This window comes from Pogoniulus pusillus, chromosome Z, assembly GCF_015220805.1.
Source record: "Pogoniulus pusillus isolate bPogPus1 chromosome Z, bPogPus1.pri, whole genome shotgun sequence".
Classification (NCBI taxonomy): domain Eukaryota; kingdom Metazoa; phylum Chordata; class Aves; order Piciformes; family Lybiidae; genus Pogoniulus; species Pogoniulus pusillus.
Window position 1 is genome coordinate 22,545,486 of NC_087309.1, and position 18,596 is coordinate 22,564,081.

Genomic DNA, 18,596 nt, shown 5'->3' on the forward strand with positions numbered 1-18,596 from the left:
AGGAGTCCAATTTTATATTTACTTTGTAAGCATGGTAACAGTTAAGAGTCATTTAGGATGTAGTTAAGTCTGAGTAAGATTATGTAGAAACTGAGTTAAAATCTTTAAGAGATCAAAACTTATATTATGGCTCTGACACTACAGTGAAGAAAGAAATGTAATTGTTTTTTTAAACATGTAACTTTAAGGCCTTCCAGCAAAGCAGTATTACACAAATTTCATGAGCAATGTAGTTTACTGGAGGGATAGATGATAAATGTATATAAATACCACAATGAATATTAATTACTCATATTGAGGGTGATGGAGCAGTGTCACAGGTTACGCAGAGAGATCATAGAATCTCCGTCCTTGGAGAAATTTGAAACTGTCTGGACATGGCCCTGGGCAAAACATCTGGCTCAGAGTGACCCCTGTTGACCAAATATTGGGCCAGATCTCCTCCAAAGGCCCCACCAAGCCTCAACTATTCTGTGAAATAAAGGTTTTAAAAAGTTACCTTTTGAATTCAGTTCTGAAGATGCGTCCAGCTCTTACCAGCAGGATAACTTGCAGGAACTTTGAAATAAACTTCCCAAATGAGATGCTGATTGTCCTATGATTACATAAACATTTTTTGATTATTACTGTACCTGATTGTGATCGTTTGGGAGTTACCTGCCCCCACGACACTTAAAAAAACACTCAGACTAGACTCAGTTGGCTGGAAGAAATGAAGCTATATTTACAGGTTAGCACAGTTTACAAGCATATATATACATAGTTATATACAAGTTAAAAGTAATACAGAAACACAATACCCCTCCTAGAAACAGTCAGAGTCCCCAGGAAGCTCCTGGCCCAAACCCCCTCTGCTCCTCCTCTCTTTCCCTCTGTTCAGAAATAACCAAATTAACCCATGTGTGTCTCACATGATAAACCTGGAGAGATCATTGTTGCAGTGGGGGATTTCTCTATTCCTCCCTTGTTGGGGGGAGGTGAGAAATTAATTTGAGGCGGTATTAAGTTTTTATAAAAATAATTTATTAAAATTAATATTTACAAATTCATGCCACCCCCAACCACTGAATAATAAGTTCTAGTGTAAGTTTATGAAAAGAGTTAGGATATGATATATTTACAGGGATTTGAATCAGATTATCAACTATAGATAGAGAGAGATTTCCCTTAGGCTTAATGCCTGCTTAGGAGCTATGCTATTTGCCCAGCAGGGGTTGAAACTGTGTTTGCTCTAAGGCAGAGATAGCATATTTTACAAAGGAATCAAAGCCTGTTCAGATGTGTTGCCCTTAATTATTAATTACCCTCTTGGGATTGTGTCACAGCGTGCCCAGTGTGTCTGGGTCTTTGTGAGGCTGAAATCTTCCCGTGTTGCGAGGGGAATGGTAAGTGTTCCCAGTCTCTGGGGTAAACAGGATTTCTCTAACTTCCTCTCCTGGTGTGAAGTGGTCTCTGCCTCGATGCTGCTGGTCTTCTGGATGCTGCTTTTCCAGGGATGGTGTCAAGGTCCGGAGGAGCAGAGATTAACAGTATCTCTGTCCAGAGGAGCTAGACCAGTTCTTATGGATTCCGTGTTGTGAAATTAAGGTGCAAACGAGACCATATATCACCATGAAACTGTTTATTAAAGGATAAGTTTGGGCAAAATGGAGGGAGAGAGGGGAGAAGGGGGAGAGAGAAAGATCAGAACAGAGGGAGAGAGGGGAGAAGGGGGAGAGAGAAAGATAAAGAGATCGATGGAGAAGAAAAGAAGGAGCAGGGAAGGGGAAAAGGCTGTGATCATATTACCCTCCGTCGCAGATGAAGGAGTGAGAGAGAGACGGGTGCGTGGCCCAGGGATGATCTGCGGAGTTTGTCAGAGGTTCTCCAGGCGGTGTGCAGTTCTGGTGGTCTGGTGATGGTCTGCCCTCGGTGGTCCGGTGGAGATGTCACTCTTGGTCCGGTGGGAATGGTGGTCTGCTGGGAAGGCCACACTCTGTCTGCTGGTGATGCCACTGGTGGTGCGGTGGGAATACCACTGGTGGGGATACCACTGGTGGGGATACCACACTTTGTCTGGTGGGGATGCCACGGGTGGTGCGGTGGGAATACCACTGGTGGGGATACCACCCTTGGTCTGGTGGGGATGCCACACTTTGGCAGGCCTTTCTCCTGCCTTTTTATACAGTTTTCTGCTCAGTGTCCAGCTGCAGCCCCCCCAGGGCATCTTCCTGTGCATTCTCACACATTCGCAGGGGTCCGGCGTCGCCGGGGGGAGGGCCTCCGCCCTCTCTCGGCTACACCTGTCCACACCCTGCATACACAGCCCTTGGGGGCAGCTGAGATAAGATGGAGGCTTCCTGGGCAGTCCAGCCAGGGTGAGGTCTAGGAGTTTCAAAGGTATTGTCTGTTGATTTGCATCTCTGAGCTTTTGGGCCAAGCACCGAGTCTGAGTCCCAGAAGTAACAAGATTAAGGAGAGATGATGCAATCTTTGTTGATTAAGGAGGGACGATGCAATCTTTATCTTTGTTGATTAACAAGAGAGAGGATCAGACTCTCACAGATGGTCAGCTGGCAGGATTCCAGAAACAGGAGAAGGATTTGTCTGTGCAGCTTCAGGCACAGTCTTCTGTACAGCTATCAGGCTGTGTTCGTGGGTTTGCAGACAATCTAGAAGGTCTGCCGACCTGGTACTCCAGGCTATAGCAGCGGGTATGTAGTATGTGCCAGGCTGCTGGGAGATTGATCTCTGTGGATAATTCGAGATAGCTCTAGGCTTAGGGGCCTGTCGGCTCCCCATATATGTGTCAAGTGCAGGCGTGAATGTGCTCTGCTTCCAAAGATTCGCAGACAGGTTAACTGCGAGTTGAGATCAATGCAAGAGGGCTGAGCCTCAGTGAGTATGCAAGTAAGAGGGGGCTACATCCTATGTCTAGGCCTTGCAAGCAAGTCAGAGCTGCAATGTGGATCAGAGAGCTGAGTCTGAACAGCTAAGTCTGAACCTCTGAACACATAGTGCTCCTTTGCACCCCTCTTTATAGACTCTGGGCCGAGATTTGTGGCACTTTTGGCTATCTAAAGTGACCAATCAGGTTGGCAGTAAGCCAAACCTTACCTTATTATGCAGAAGCTGTTTGCCTGGGCCCTCCCAAATATGGGGAACACCTGGGTGGATCCCAGGGATACACGGACTGTGTGTGTGTGTATTACACCCTGTTTACTACCATGGGTCCTGGCAGAAAAACATATCCAGGCATGTAGAGGCATAGGGAGACCACTGTTTTGGGGCCACGGCCCCTCCACCACAATCATAGAATTGTAGAATCATAGAATCAGCCAGGTTGGAAGAGACCTCCAAGATCATCCAGTCCAACCTATCCCTCAGCCCTATCCAGTCAACTAGACCATGGCACCAGGTGCCTCATCCAGTCTTTTCTTGAACACCTCCAGGGATGGTGCCTCCACCACCTCCCTGGGCAGCCCATTCCAATGGGAAATCACTCTCTCTGTGAAGAACTTCCTCCTAATATCCATCCTATAGTTTCTCCGGCACAACTTGAGACTGTGTCCCCTTGTTCTATTGCTGGTTGCCTGGGAGAAGAGGCCACCCCCCACCTGGCTACAATGTCCCTTCAGCAATGAGGTCACCCCTGAGCTTTCTCTTCTCCAGCCTAAACAACCCCAGCTCCCTCAGTCTCTCCTCATAGGGCTTATGTTCCAGGCCTTTCACCAGCATTGTCACCCTTCTCTGGACACATTCCAGCACCTCAACATCTCTCTTTCACTGTTGAGGTGTAATTTGCCTCTGAACCTCTGTAGCCACAACCCCAGAAACCAAGTGGATGACCACGCATCTCATTTGGAGCTCTCTGCCAAAGACTCCAAGTTGGACGATTGTCACTCATCTCCGTAAACAGAATGTTTGTAATGTCCGGACCAGATTGAACAGGTCCCAAGCCCACTGCATGGACTACTTCTTGCTTGATTTGATCAAAGGCTGCTTGTTGTTCAGGTTCCCACTCAAAATCGTTTTGGTTTCTCTTACGAGTCACATCGTGGAGAGGTTTGACAATTTGACTGAATGCAGGAATGTGTAGTCTCCAAAATCCCACTGCACCCAAGAAAGAGAGAGTGTCCTTCTTTGTGGGAACTGCCATGGTGGAGACTTTGTTGATCACATCCTGTGGAATGTTAAATCTGTCATATTCAAGAATGTAGTCTGCATAATCAAAAAACATGGCCTTAATTTTTCTCCAAATTAGATTAAACAGAAGGTAACAAATTTTAACTTTCACCCATCTGTAGATGAAAAAACAGAAAATTTGCCACGCAATAGCCCCCACTAAATAAAATAGCTTTATTAGCTTCATTCTGATTCCCAGAGTTAATTAACAATAACGTTAGGCACCAAAATAAATGATATCATGGTTTGGGTGTTATCTACCCCCACACACTTTGGGGATGACCCAGACTAGACTCAGCCAGCTATAGAATTGAATGAAGCTTTATATTTCTATCTTAGCACAAACACAGAAGCAGATATTTACAATATATACAGTTACATACAGAAATATACAAGTTAAAATATAATACAGAAACACAACAGCCTTCCCAGAAACCTGAGTCCCCAGGAGGGGTGCACAACCACCCTTCCACCTTCTCCCACCCCTCTCTACCTTACCCCAGACATTGCCTTGTGCCCAAGGAAGGTTGGAGGGTCGACCAGGGGCGTTAGGAAGCAGGTGGATTAATCAGGTTAGGTTAAAGGAAGAGAAATGCAGCCCAGGCAGTGACCCAATATCTATGTTTGCATTCTTGTTCTTATACCTCTCAGCAAGCCGATGAGTGAAGTAGACATCACCATTGTTTTCCTTTCACAGCCTGTAATCTATTTCCTCTCACCACTTTAATAAAGTTTTGTTAAGTTAGTGTTGTGGAAGCATTTTAAATTCAGTTGATTAGAGAAGGGAAATGTGATCAAATGACCAGACTTGTATTTTAGCATTGAAAAGGTCTAACACAGACTTTGGCATATTTGAAGTGCAATTTGAGATTTAGAATTGTAGTAATTTTTTTTAAGATATTTGAAAACTGTTTATTAAATAAAGAGATTTGAAAAAAGCTTTGCAATCTGGGTGGGAGTTGGGGAGGGTTATTTTTACCTACAACACCTGGGTATTTAGTGACTTCAAAAAGATCTGTAGAATCATGAATCTTAGTTTCTCTTTGGTGGTGTCAACACACAGCTAAAATACTGTGTTTCATGCCACAGCAGCCAAATAGGATACTAAAAGCAACATGTTTATTAATATTTTGACTTGTTAACACTTGGAGACACTACAGTATTAGCAATATGTTATATAACTGCAATTGGTATCTGTTGACCGACTGCAGTTGATTATTTTTGTGAACTTCCTTCATATATTAAAAAATAACAAGAAAAACTCAGGGTTTTAGTACTCTTAATAAATCTGAAATAAGCTCTGCTTTTTAAAAATCATTATTTCAGATTGGTAGCTAAAGATGTAAAATACACTGTTGTAATCCTTACAGTTACTTTCATTTTTGAGAGACTCTTAATATCTCCTAGACATTTCACTTAAATGTGTTTTTTTCCCAAGTTTTGCAGTAGAATTGAGGCTATGTGGAATGTTTGCTTTTCCTTCATTGACAGGTAAACTATTTCACATTGACTTTGGCTATATTTTGGGTCGGGACCCAAAGCCTCTACCTCCCCCGATGAAGCTGAATAAGGAGATGGTGGAAGGTATGGGAGGCACACAGAGTGAACAGTACCAGGAGTTCCGTAAGCAGTGCTACACAGCCTTTCTTCATCTCCGCAGGTAACAATACTATTTTTATGCTTAAATTTATTAGTGCCACTATAAAGCAGGAGAGGAGTAAATGAATCAGAGAAAATATTTGTGCTGAACGTTCAAAACCTGAATTCTTAGTGTAAACACAAGAATTTGTATGAAATGAAGGAATGAAAGGCACCACAGCATTGCTGTATTGTGTAGGTTGATTGTAATTGTCTTCAAGTTAAGACTCCCAGTTTTGCTTGTCTAATAACTTGAATAGTTTTGTTGTTTTTTTTTTCATAACACCTGGTATTAAATTATATCTTGCCTCTTGAACATTTTTTTCCCTTAAGCAACTTTTCTGATTATTGGTGACCAAGTTATTGTCTTTTAAACTTTTTAGTCACTACCCATTTGACGCTTTATCTTTCTCCAATTTAAAATAGTAGTGATGAGATTCTTTGGTTTGAAGATAGCACATAGGTCAGCTTAGTTTGCATTAAACTGCTGTAGAAGAAAAATCACCAGCTTGTAGTGATAATTAGGTATGTTAGCAATTTCTGTAGATACTCAGAACTGTAACAGCTAAAACCTTTTCAGGCTGTATTTATTTATGGACCAACAGATCTCTCCTTTGGGAGGCTGATTACATTACTTACCATTGACTACATTATTTGTTATCAACTTTCTAGGCCAACTATCCCAGCTTTGTTTACTTTGAGCAAAACACAGGTATATGCTGTGTCCAGAGATTTGATTTAGTATGTCTTCAATGGAGATGAAAAATTTTCATATCAATATTGCTTAATGTAGTTCTTCAAATATATGAAAATAATAGTACTACGAAAAGCGTAAGTGAAAAGCACTTGTGCTATGAAAGGCAGGCAATCTATACTAAATAAAAATACAGCATAGTTCTTCATTTATTGAAAATGGAAACAGTAAGGCGTTGGTTTGCAAACTGACATTAGTAATGGATTAAAAGCAACTCATAACCAGGAAATAACAACAGTATGTTAGTGGCAAGCAATATTAACAATCTTCACATAATCAGAAAGGCTAATATATATTTCATGTTCTAAATTTTGCTTATAACTGTTTCGTAATACTGTACTTCTTATTTGTGAAGTACTTGAGTTTATATTGTTTAAACTTAGCTGTTTCAATGGAAAGTACTATTGAATCACTGTAGGATTATCCTTTGAATTAATTTATGTAATGATTTGCTGTAAAGGTCATCACTAAATATAGAATATAGCAGTAGTTTGTATAAAACTAAACTGCAGGGCGGGATGGTTTTACTATTAATGTCTGGGATTGTAGTAGTGATTAGAGGCTCTCCAATATTTCTTAAGTTTATCAGGAAGTTATTTTTAAATGTCCCTGGGTAAGTGTCTTTAAGACTTCCAAGAAAGACAGCATGGGATAATATTAGTATAATTATTACTTTAAGCAACTATAACTAAACATTATTAAGATTGTTTTCTTAAAAAAAAAAAAAACCAACAAGCAATTAAACATGGAAGAGTATAGTTCTAGCAGTTCTGCAAGTTGACACAAACCTGTTCTTCTGGCTAAATGTAAAATCACAACTTCTGGTTGTTAAGACAAATGCAAAATCTTCTTGTAATATCATCAGTTTGTGTTTTAGTCTTTCTTCATTTCCTTAGGATAGAAGTTGTTCCATACATCTTTCAAGTGCTGTATCTCTGTTTCACAGGATTCCTGGTAGAATGGGCTGCCCAGGGAGGTGGTGGAGTCGCCGTCCCTGGGGCAGTTCAAGACAAGGTTGGACGTGGCACTTGGTGCCATGGTCTAGCCTTGAGCTCTGTGGTAAAGGGTTGCACTTGATGATCTATGAGGTCTCTTCCAACCTTGGTGATACTGTGATACTGTGATACTGCGAATGGGTATTGCATAGTGAGAACAAACAGTTTAAAGCTTAAAAGCAGAGAAGCAGTTCATTATTCTAGATTGGAAGTAATTTTACTTAGAATCATAGAGTTATAGTATCAACCAGGTTGGAAGAGACCTCCAGGATCATCCAGTCCAACATATCACCCAGCCCTATCCAATCAACTAGACCATGGCAGTAAATGCCTCATCAGTCTTTTTTTGAACACCTCCAGAGACAGTGGCTCCACCACTTCCTGGGCAGCCCATTCCAATGGCAAATCACTCTCTCTGTGAAGAACTTCCTACTAACATCCAGCCTATACATCCCCCAGCAGAACTTTGAGACTGTGTCCCCTTGTTCTGTTGCTTGTTCCCTGGCAGAAGAGACCAACCCCCACCTGGCTACAAGCTCCCTTCAGGTAGTTGTAGACAGGAATGATGTCCCCCCTGAGCCTCCTCTTCTCCAGGCTAAACAATCCCAGCTCCCTCAGCCTCTCCTCATAGGCCTCATGTTCCAGGCCCACTTCCAGTATCTCAACATCTCTCTTGAATTGAGGAGCCCAGAACTGGACACAGTACTCAAAGTGTGGCCTGACGAGTGTTGAGTATAGGGAAAGAATAAGCTCCCTCGTCCTACTGGCCATACTGTTCCTGATACAGGCCAGGATGCCATTGGCTCTCTTTGCCACTGCCCCAGGTTGAAACTATACGGTTAAAAAAATCTATAGGGTTAAAAAAACAAGAAGATTGTTATTCAATCCCATAATTTTGCTATCTCTTTATAAACTCACAACAAGACCAGCTTGTTCTCCTTTACTCCTCCTGCCCTATGTCTGGCAGGAGCCACTTTATCAGTAGGCCTGCTTTGGGGCCTCCAGAGACTTGTTTAGGCCTCTTGTATGGCAAAGGCATTGGTGGGGTCGGGAGTATTGGAGCACTGGGGAGTGTAGATTTAGTTTTTTTGGGTTGGGGGAAAATTCAAGAGGGTTTGCCAGGGATGCGGTAATTGCTATGTAATGTCTCTCTCTGTATCTCTGTCCAAATGTAATTCTGCATTTTTCCTCCAATTTCATTTGAGAGTTTCATTTCTGTCGGCTATCTTTCAAAAAAAATTACAGAATAAATTGGTGGCCTGTATGGGAAACAAGATGGTTGCTGGTTTGCATAATTTGAATTGGAGAAAATACAGAATTAAAGGTTAGGAAAAACGGAAAAATGCTGCCTCTTAGTGAAGTTGAAATGGAGAATTGGAAGGCTTGGAGAAGTGAACTGCTCCCCACTTTGGTGGTGGAGGGGGTAGAAACAAGTGGCAAAAAGCAAGTGGAGAGGTCAGAGGTGGTTGAAGGTGATACGGGACCCCCGCCTCTGAAGCGGCCACAGCTCAAGCTGACTCACAGCATGGTGCCAAGTGGCACCACATGGGGCGAGCTGGAGGGGTTGGGTAGAGTGGAGCAGGCAAACCTGTGCGTGTTTTTCCCTCCTGATGGGAATCTGTAGGCGGTGGAAATGCAGGTGACTCTGGCCAGGCAGCGTTCTAAAGATGGCACTACGTGGAAGTGGCAGGCTGATTGCCCTCGTTGGCGGGCTAATTGCCATAGCGGCCATACTCTTGCTGAGTGCAGCCATTCTCAGTTCAGAGGATGAGCTGGTGGCTCCAGAAGAAACAGCTGTGCTTCGGTACCACACTTGTTCCAGCACAGGCAGTGCACATGGGCAGGCTGCGGCTGCAGACAGTGAGCCAGCATTTGGAGTGTGTCCTGCTGGGGAACATGCAGAGAGCAGCGATGAGGATTTTCTTCCTCTGCTGTAAATCAGCCTTGACTTTACAGTGGTGGAACTGGCAGTACCAAGCATGGGAAGGGGAAGGGTTTGCCCCCCTTCCCACATATTCCTGCCAGTTCTGCACAGGGTAGCCAGCCAGGACTAGCGGCAAAGGGCAGTGTGTCCCCGTGTATCCCCGCTGAGTTTCCAGTGGTGGCATAAGTGGCAGCAGCAGCCCTGGTGCTGAGTTCAAGTGGCAGGGCGAGCCGCAAGGACATCCTGATGGTAGCACCCCTTCTAGCCAGTGTGGCAATGGTGAGCATGGACACTCCTGGTCAGGCAGTGGTTCCTGTGAGTGGAACTGATATCCTAGTAGTTTTCTTCCCCATTCTGCCACCTCCTTGTTGTCCACCACCAGATCCTCCTCCTTTTCAGTTGTCTGTTGAGAAGGTGGAGGAGAGGTACTGGGAAAGGTTAAACAAAATTCAAAACAATTTATCAGGAACAGTGTGGCCAGTAGGACAAGGGAGGTTATTCTTGCCCTGTACTCAACACTGGTCAGGCCACACCTTGAGTACTGTGTCCAGTTCTGGGCTCCTCAATTCAAGAGAGATGTTGAGGTGCTGGAACGTGTCCAGAGAAGGGCGACAAAGCTGGTGAAGGGCCTGGAACACAAACCCTGTGAGGAGAGGCTGAGGCAGCTGGGGTTGTTTAGACTGGAAAAGAGGCTCATTGCTCTCTACAACTGTCTACAACTATTGCTGTCATTGCTGTCTACAACTACCCGAAAGGAGGCTTGTCGTGGAGAAGTTCGTTTGGGTTTTGGGGGAATGAAATATGAGGCCGAATTTTAAAAGGGTTTAAATAATTTAATATTATATATACAAGGAATCCTCCCTCCCCAAAACTTATTTACAACTACCCCACACAAGTTCTTTGTATGCGGTTTCGAGATTATATTACAGAATGCCTATGTACAGCAAATTGGGAATTTAGCAAAGGTTTGAAAGGATTTAGGAAGAGAGTCTGTGGCATGAAAATGCCACTGGTAAGCTTTTGAGAGTTTATGCTGGCTTAGATCGAGTTTCTCAGTTACTCACTGGCCGGAGTCAGTTTTGATGGTCCCAAATATCGTGGGTATGAATAATTCAGGGGTTATTGGGGCGCGCTGTCTGGAGCTTCCACCGGTACGGTCAAGCTGGAGCAGCGGCTGGAGCGGCAGCTGGCCATGAGCACCTTAGTCAGTTTCCCTGGGCTGGTGCCGTGGGCTAAAGTCATGCAGCGGCGGTGGTCCCCAAAAGTGGCTAGAAGCAGCTAGGAGCAGTGGGTGGGTGGTAGAGGGTGGCAAGGAGTGAGAAGCAAGATGCAAGGTAGGTAGGTAGGTAGCAGGGACACTGTATTGTCCCTTTTTATGAGTTTTGACCCCGTGATTGATGGTCCTTGGGCCACAATTCTGTCCAATGAGGGCTTGGCAACAGGCCAAAACATACCAAATAAGGTGAAGTCTGAGGGTCACGTACCCCCAAATAAGGAGAGTACTCGGGTGGATTCTCCACCCTAGGTGCGTGAGCTTATGTAAGTGTTTACTTCAACCTTCGAGGAGGCAGCCCAGACTGGAAGGCACCAAGGCTATTGTGTCCCTTTGTCCCTTTAACTTGTTTGCCCCAAGTTTAGGCAGGGCAACACCCTTTGGGGGGATAACAAGTCCAGGCATGAATGGGTTTGTAAACAAAGTCATTTGAGGCCTGTGCAACCCTCCACCACAAGGCTATAGCCAGGTAGGGGTTGGTCTCTTCTGCTAGGCAACCAGCAATAGAACAAGGGGACACAGTCTCAAGTTGTGCCAGGGGAGGTCTAGGCTGGATGTTAAGAAGAAGTTCTTCCCAGAGAGAGTGATTTGCCATTGGAATGGGCTGCCCAGGGAGGTGGTGGAGTCACCCTCCCTGGAGGCGTTCAAGAAAAGCCTGGATGAGGCACTTAGTGCCATGGTCTAGTTGACTGGCTAGGGCTGAGTGCTAGGTTGGACTAGATGACCTTGGAGGTCTCTTCCAACCTGGTTGATTCTGTGATTCTATGATTCTACCCCACCCCTCCGGCTTGCCCAGTGCAGTTCCGCTTGGCACCGTGCTGTGGGTCAGCTCGAGCCATGGTCACTTCAGGGATGGGGGACCTCTGTCTTCTTCAATGTCCCGGGTTAGGGCAGATCCCTCCCCCAGGGAGAAATAAACTCACCACAGCACAGACCCCTTTTTTTGAAAGTCAGGGAAAGATGAAATTGTATTTCTTATAGTATAACAATGTAAAGAGAGATAACAACTAGAGAAGGAAGAAAAAAAACAATACAATAACCTTAAGGGAGATGGGGGAGGGGCCAAGCAGCGGCAAAGCAGCAGAAGCAGCAGCAGCCAAAACAGCAGCCGAGGAAGATAGGCGAAGCTGAAGCAGCAGAAGCCAGAAGGAGAAGGGGGAGAACAAGCTGTGCTTCTAGACATTAAGCTCTTGATGCTCCAATGAAATTATACTAATTTATCTATTGTTGCCATTATGTGGCCTATCCCTGGCGTGTTTATCTTTCCCCTATGTCTGAGCTAGAGAATCAGCTCAAACGGCCACATTCAACCACCTCAAACCTTCCGAGTCGTTTCCTGCAGCTCCCTCTTGCCGCCTCCGCCACCCATGTGGGGAGCGGCTCACTTCTCCAAGCCTTCCAATTCTCCATTTCAACTTCACTAAGAGGCAGCGTTTTCCCTAACCTTTAATTCTGTATTTTCTCCAATTCAAATTATGCAAACCAGCAACCATCTTGTTTCCCATACAGGCCACCAATTTATTCTGTAATTTTTTTGAAAGATAGCCGACAGAAATGAAACTCTCAAATGAAATTGGAGGAAAAATGCAGAATTACATTTGGACAGAGATACAGAGAGAGACATTACATAGCAATTACCGCATCCCCGGCAAACCCTCTTGAATTTTCCCCCAACCCCAAAAAACTAAATCTATCCTCCCACCTCAATGCCTTTGCCATACAAGAGGCTTAAACATGCCTCTTGAGGCCCCAAAGCAGGCCTACTGCTTACATGTTCTTCCCAATAAAGTGGCTTCTGCCAGACACAGGGTGGGAGGAGGGGGAAAGGGGAATGAGCTGGTCTTGTTTTGAGTTTACAAAGAGGTGCAGAATTAGGAGATTGAATAATGATCTTCTAGTCCCCAGAAGATTTTTTTTTAACCCTGTAATTCTCAACCTTGGACAGCTGGTTTGAGGCTGATTGTATTATTACAATTAGAGTAATTAGAGTATTGGTTGTAAAAAGAAAATAACGATGAAGTCTCTGTCATTCACTGGTTTGCTGAAAGGGATAAAAAGCCAAAATGTAAACAATGTATCCCTCTTTGTTGTGGGATGCTTTTTCACTTCTCCTTCACTCTGCTTTAGTATCTTCCACTAACAGGTAACAGGTAGGCTTTAGTGGTTGCTTTGGTTTCTGTCTGCGAAGGAAGAGAGAGAGAGAGAGGCTTTGAGCCCCTTCTGGGTGATTTCTTTGTTCAGGCATAAATTTGGCCTTCTTTATTATTTCTATTTTGTGTTTACTTGTAAATATTTATAAATATATTTTGTATATATCCTTGTAAACTATGTTTTGCTCTAAATATAGCTTTATCTTACAAGTCATCTGAGTTGGTCTGGTAAACTTCAATAGTGGAGGCAGAAAGTTTCTAGCCCCCCACATTCTTTGCTTGGCAGCTCAACATGTGGCCAGCTCAAGCTGATATCTTTCTAATTATTTCTGGAAGCTAAGATGAAGCTATTATGGCAATTATGACATTTCTTGTATCTGTCGATATTGTGAATATTATATAAATGGGTCATATGAAATTTATACCAGAAACTTGGCTAGTATTTACCAAGACTTATCTGGAATGGGGTAAATTTCATGTTTGCAATGTTTGGTAATTATCATTTTGATTGGCATGGTTGGCAGAGGAAAGGAAAGCCTATTTGGTGTGCTGATCTATGGCAGGACATTGATGCACGGCTGGAAAAAACTCCAGTGAAGGTGCGGCACGTAGATGCACACATGCCTAAGAGCAGAGCTACTGAGGAACATCAACATAATCAGAAGGCAGACCATCACAATGGGCTATTATTCTTCTGCTTGTAGAAATAGTACTGTTGTTAATGTTTCATATAATTTGATTGAGTTAGAGCTCGCTTTGAATGCAGGAGACTTTGTGGAACTACAGGAAGATAAGGTTTTTAAAAATAATGGTCTTTTATGCCTATTAAATTTTTTTCTGGTCCTTGTAATAGTTGCCTTATTTATAGCTTTGTGTGTAGAAAAATCAGGCAATAGCACTTTAAGGAAGCCCTTCTCTTGCAGATGGTGGAGAAGCAAAACTTCTGAGACTTGTGAGATAAGACTGGATGGCCAAGGTCAGAGGCAACAACAGGAGACAGTTTCTAAGAGCAGCTGTGAAAACCCTGTGGTGGGGAGAAAGGGGGGAGTCAGCCATTAAAGAGGCTGAGTTGGCCATTACTAACAAGGCACGGACACTTCCACCCACAGATACTGGAAGAGAAACAAGTCCAGTAGAAGTGGCTAAATCTGCCAAGAGCTCACTCTCTCCTGAAAAGGTGACGAACAGCCAAAAGGCTTGTGACTGTCCCAGCCCAGCTGCTACTCTAAAACTGCTCCTGTTCCACTTCCAAGGAAAATTAAACAGAAAACAGATAAACTTGTGTTAGACAATCTCCTAGAGGCTACTTTTAAAACTTTCCTGCCTCTAGCAAAGGCAAAGGTAGAAGACAGCTCTTGGATTGGCAGTGATTTTAAGGAGGAAAAGAGTGCAGGAGAAGGTACATCTAGCAAACAAGATGAGACAGAGGAGAAGGAAGAGAAAATTAGCCTTAGGGATGTTGCTAAGGTACTGAAGCCACAGAATAGTGATGATAAAAGGAAAGGCCACTTGAAAGCACATGTTAAGAAGGATGATATTTCTAAGGAGTTTAGGAATGTCCTTAAGAGACATTTATGTTCAAACCAAGGAGAAGAAGATGCAGATGATGAAGATGGAATCCAGCATTCTGAAGAACCCAGGAAAAAGATCAGACATAAAAGAAAAAAATACCAGAAGTAATCAGAAGAAACATTTCACACAGTATCACAGTATCACCAAGGTTGGAAGAGACCTCATAGATCATCAAGTGCAACCCTTTACGACAGAGATCAAGGCTAGACCATGGCACCAAGTGCCACGTCCAATCCTGCCTTGAACAGCTCCAGGGACGGCGACTCCACCACCTCCCTGGGCAGCCCATTCCAGTGTCCAATGACTCTCTCAGTAAAGAACTTTCTCCTCATCTCCAGCCTAAATTTCCCCTGACATAGCTTGAGGCTGTGTCCTCTCGTTCTTGTGCTGGCCACCTGAGAGAAGAGAGCAACCTCCTCCTGGCCACAACCACCCCTCAGGTAGTTGTAGACATCAGTAAGGTCAGCCCTGAGCCTCCTCTTCTCCAGGCTAAACAATCCCAGCTCCCTCAGCCTCTCCTCGTAGGGCTTGTGCTCAAGGCCTCTCACCAGCCTTGTTGCCCTTCTCTGGACACACTCAAGCATCTCGATGTCCCTCCTAAACTGGGGGGCCCAGAACTGAACACAGGACTCAAGGTGTGGTCTAACCAGTGCAGAGTACCGGGGCAGAATGACCTCCCTGCTCCTGCTGACCACACCATTCTTGATGCAGGCCAGGATGCCACTGGCTCTCTTGGCCACCTGGGCATACTGCTGGCTCATGTTCAGGCGGGTATCAATCAGCACCCCCAGATCCCTTTCTGTTAGGCTGCTCTCCAGCCACTCCAACCCCAGCCTGTATCTCTGCATGGGCTTGTTGTAGCCAAAGTGCAGCACCTGGCACTTGGAGCTATTGAACACCATCCCATTGTGCTCTGCCCATGTCCAGGCGATCAAGATCCCGCTGCAGAGCCCTTCTGCCCTCCAACCCAGCCACATCTGCCCCCAGCTTGGTGTCATCTGCAAACTTGCTGATGACTGACTCCATGCCCTCATCCAGGTCATCTATGAAGATGTTAAAGAGGATGGGCCCAGCACTGATCTTTGAGGGACACCGCTAGTGACCAGCCGCCAGCTGGATGTGGCACCATTCACCACCACTCTCTGGGCTCATCCCTCCAGCCAGTTCCTAATCCAGCACAAAGTGTTGCCATCCAAGCCATGGGCTGACAGCTTAGCCAGCAGTTTGCTGTGGGGGACAGTGTCAAAGGCCTTGCTGATATCCAGATAGACCACATCCACAGGCCTCCCCACATCCACCAAGCGGATCACCTGATCATAGAAGGAGATCAGGTTGGAGAGGCAGGATCTGCCCTTCCTAAACCCATGCTGGCTGGACCTGAGCCCTTGGACATCCCTCAGGTGCGCTGTTATTGCCCCCAAGATAACCTGCTCCATCAGTTTCCCTGGCACTGAGGTCAGGCTGACGGGTCTGTAATTCCTGGGTTCCTCCATCCGACCCTTTTTGTGGATGGGGACCACGTTGGCCATTTTCCAGTCTCCTGGGACCTCTCCGGTGAGCCAGGACTACTGGAAAATGATGGAGAGCGGCTTGGCCCGCTCATCTGCCAGTTCTCTCAGCACCCTAGGATGAATCCCATCTGATCCCATGGGCTTGTGAGTGTCCAGATGGCTCAGCAGGTCCTGAACTAATTCTTCATGAATTTCCAGGGCAACACACTGCTCCCTGACCCCATCCCCCAGTTCAAGAGGCCACTTGCCTTGAACTCTTCCCTCCTTACTGTTGAAAATTGAGGCAAAGAAGGCATTCAGGACCTCAGCCTTTTCTTTGTCATCAGTTATAATATTCCCCTCCTGGTCCAGTAAGGAGTGGAGGCTCTTCTTGCCCTTCTTTTTAGCATTGATAAATTTATTAAAATGCTTTTTATTATCCTTCACAGAAGTGGCCAACCTATCTAGGCCTTAGGCTCTCTTATTTTTCTCCTGCATGATCTGGCTACATCCTTAAACACGTCAGGAGAAGCCTTCCCCTCCTTCCTTCCAAAGGTGAAACACCCTCTTTTTTTTCCCCCAATTCCTTCAGGAGCTGTTTGCTCATCCAGGCTGGTCGCCTTCCCCGACGTCTCATCTTTCGGCACATGGGACCTGCCAGCTCCTGTGCCTTCAAGAGCTTCTATGCTGGCTAGGGAGATGCCATGGTACAGGTGCCATTGTTCTAGAGGCTGGAGACATGTCTGCAAAACAAATAGGGCCACTAACGAAAGTAGAGTTGAAAAATACATGGCAAGTAGGAAGGTCTCTTGGTAAGGTTATCTTGTGGACGCACCTCTTACTCCCTGTGCTACTGGAGTATCCTTCCAGAGATGGTTTGCCATGCACACCTAGGAAGTGGACCAGGGAATTTTAAGCTTCTGAGGGAGTCTGTTTTGAAGAAAATGCTCTGTGGCCATCATGACGCACAGAATCCTGATGAAATTCCTGTTGGAATAGGTCTTTCAAAGAAGCTTATTAAAATTCTCCATCTTCTGCTAAAGCATTGGCAAGGAAATTTTTGGGAAAGAATAATGGTGGAAGGCTTCCTACTGTTGGTGAATTCATTGACCAAAAAGACAATTAGAGGAGAGTTTGTTGCACAGTTCTGTAGTTTTTCCATAAAAACCATGGCTACAGAATAAAAATTGGCATAAAAGATAGCATGAATTTAGAACTTCCATATTCAAGTTGGTGAAAGAAAAAGACAACATTTTTTCACCTTCTGAATGGGTAAATGTTTCTGCCATCAGAAAGAGACATTAACCTCCCAGAAGGACATTTAAGCCTAGGAGATAAATTCCATCTAGACATCAGCAATCACATGGGTCTCTTTGGATAATCCTGTGTGACCAGTTTGGTGAGAACATGAATAAGTGGGGTGGTCAGCTTACTTCAGTTCTTCTGAGAAGAGTGAACCAACTGTAGAGTGGCAGAACTAGAGGTAACAATATCAGAAATGTAGCTGTCATTACCTCCGTTTCCCACATCAATTGCAGTTATTCCAACTACTGCAGTTGTTCACACCGTAACACTTAAACAATGTATGCACCCTACATGCTTTGCTCAGCATTAGGGAGACCCTGCCTCCATCCAGGGGGAGAAAAGAGATGATGGAGAAAACAGAATTTATTGGAATATATTCATTAGGTGGCCCAGCAGTTCAAAAGTTCAGAAGTACAGGGCCTTGGTTGACAGAGGTGCTCAGTATGCCCTATTCCCACCAAATTGTAAGAGAACAGGGTATATAACAGTCATAGTTTTTTGTTTCAGAGGATGATAGAATTAGATTATTTTACTCTTTTTTAAAAAGGCACTAAAATAATAATGCTGAATTAGAGGGAAGTATAGGAAAGTTGTATTTAAAGATGTGCAGGAAAATATACAGCATACATGAATCCTTAACACCTACTACAGATACAGGATGCATTAGAAATCCTCCAAAACCTTCCCCCCAACCAGGATAAACCACCAAAACCTCAGTGCTCATTGTCTCCCCCTCCATTTTCTCCTCCATTTAGGCTCAAGCAGGCCTGAATTGCACAGTTGGAAATTCGCTGCAGCCTTGAAGGCCATGATAAGGTTTACTCTTACATAGTTACCTAGATAAGAATCCCTCCAGAGATCTGAAAGGGTGAAGAGAGAGTGAAGTGACTTCTGCTGCTCACTTAGAAAGTGTTAGCAGGATTATGGGATTGAATAATAAATTACAGTATCTGGGGACAAACCTGGGATGGATTTTGTCTCTGTGGTCATGTTAAGGGAACTGGGGACCCCACAATAACTATTTGAGCAATCACTGATGGTTTTCAAGAGTTAACTAAATTGCAGGCTGAAGTAAGTCTAACTGGAGAGGAGTGGAAGAGACATACTATTGTAACTGGCCCTGATGCACCTTGCATTCTGGGAATTGACTTTTTCAGACAAGGGTGTTAGGGCGTTTCAGAGATCCCAAAGGTTACAAATGGGCATTTTAAGTTATCTCTTAGACCTGAACTTTCAGATGAATCTGCAGGTGTGGAACATCATGACATAGAGGATCTGTAACTGCCAATTGCTTCTCAAACTGTGCATCACAGACAATACAGAACTAACCA

At 44.5% G+C, this 18,596-nt stretch overlaps 1 protein-coding gene across 5 annotated transcripts in view; it reads left to right on the forward strand.

Annotated features, from left to right (window-relative positions):
* Positions 1–18,596, forward strand: part of PIK3C3 (phosphatidylinositol 3-kinase catalytic subunit type 3) — a 145,378-nt gene that overhangs the window by 93,884 nt on the left and 32,898 nt on the right. For all 5 annotated transcript variants that reach the window (XM_064176495.1, XM_064176494.1, XM_064176490.1 and 2 more), the window contains one exon: positions 5,656–5,824. In XM_064176495.1, coding sequence (XP_064032565.1) covers positions 5,656–5,824 — 169 coding nt within the window. The remainder of the gene's footprint in view (positions 1–5,655; positions 5,825–18,596) is intronic.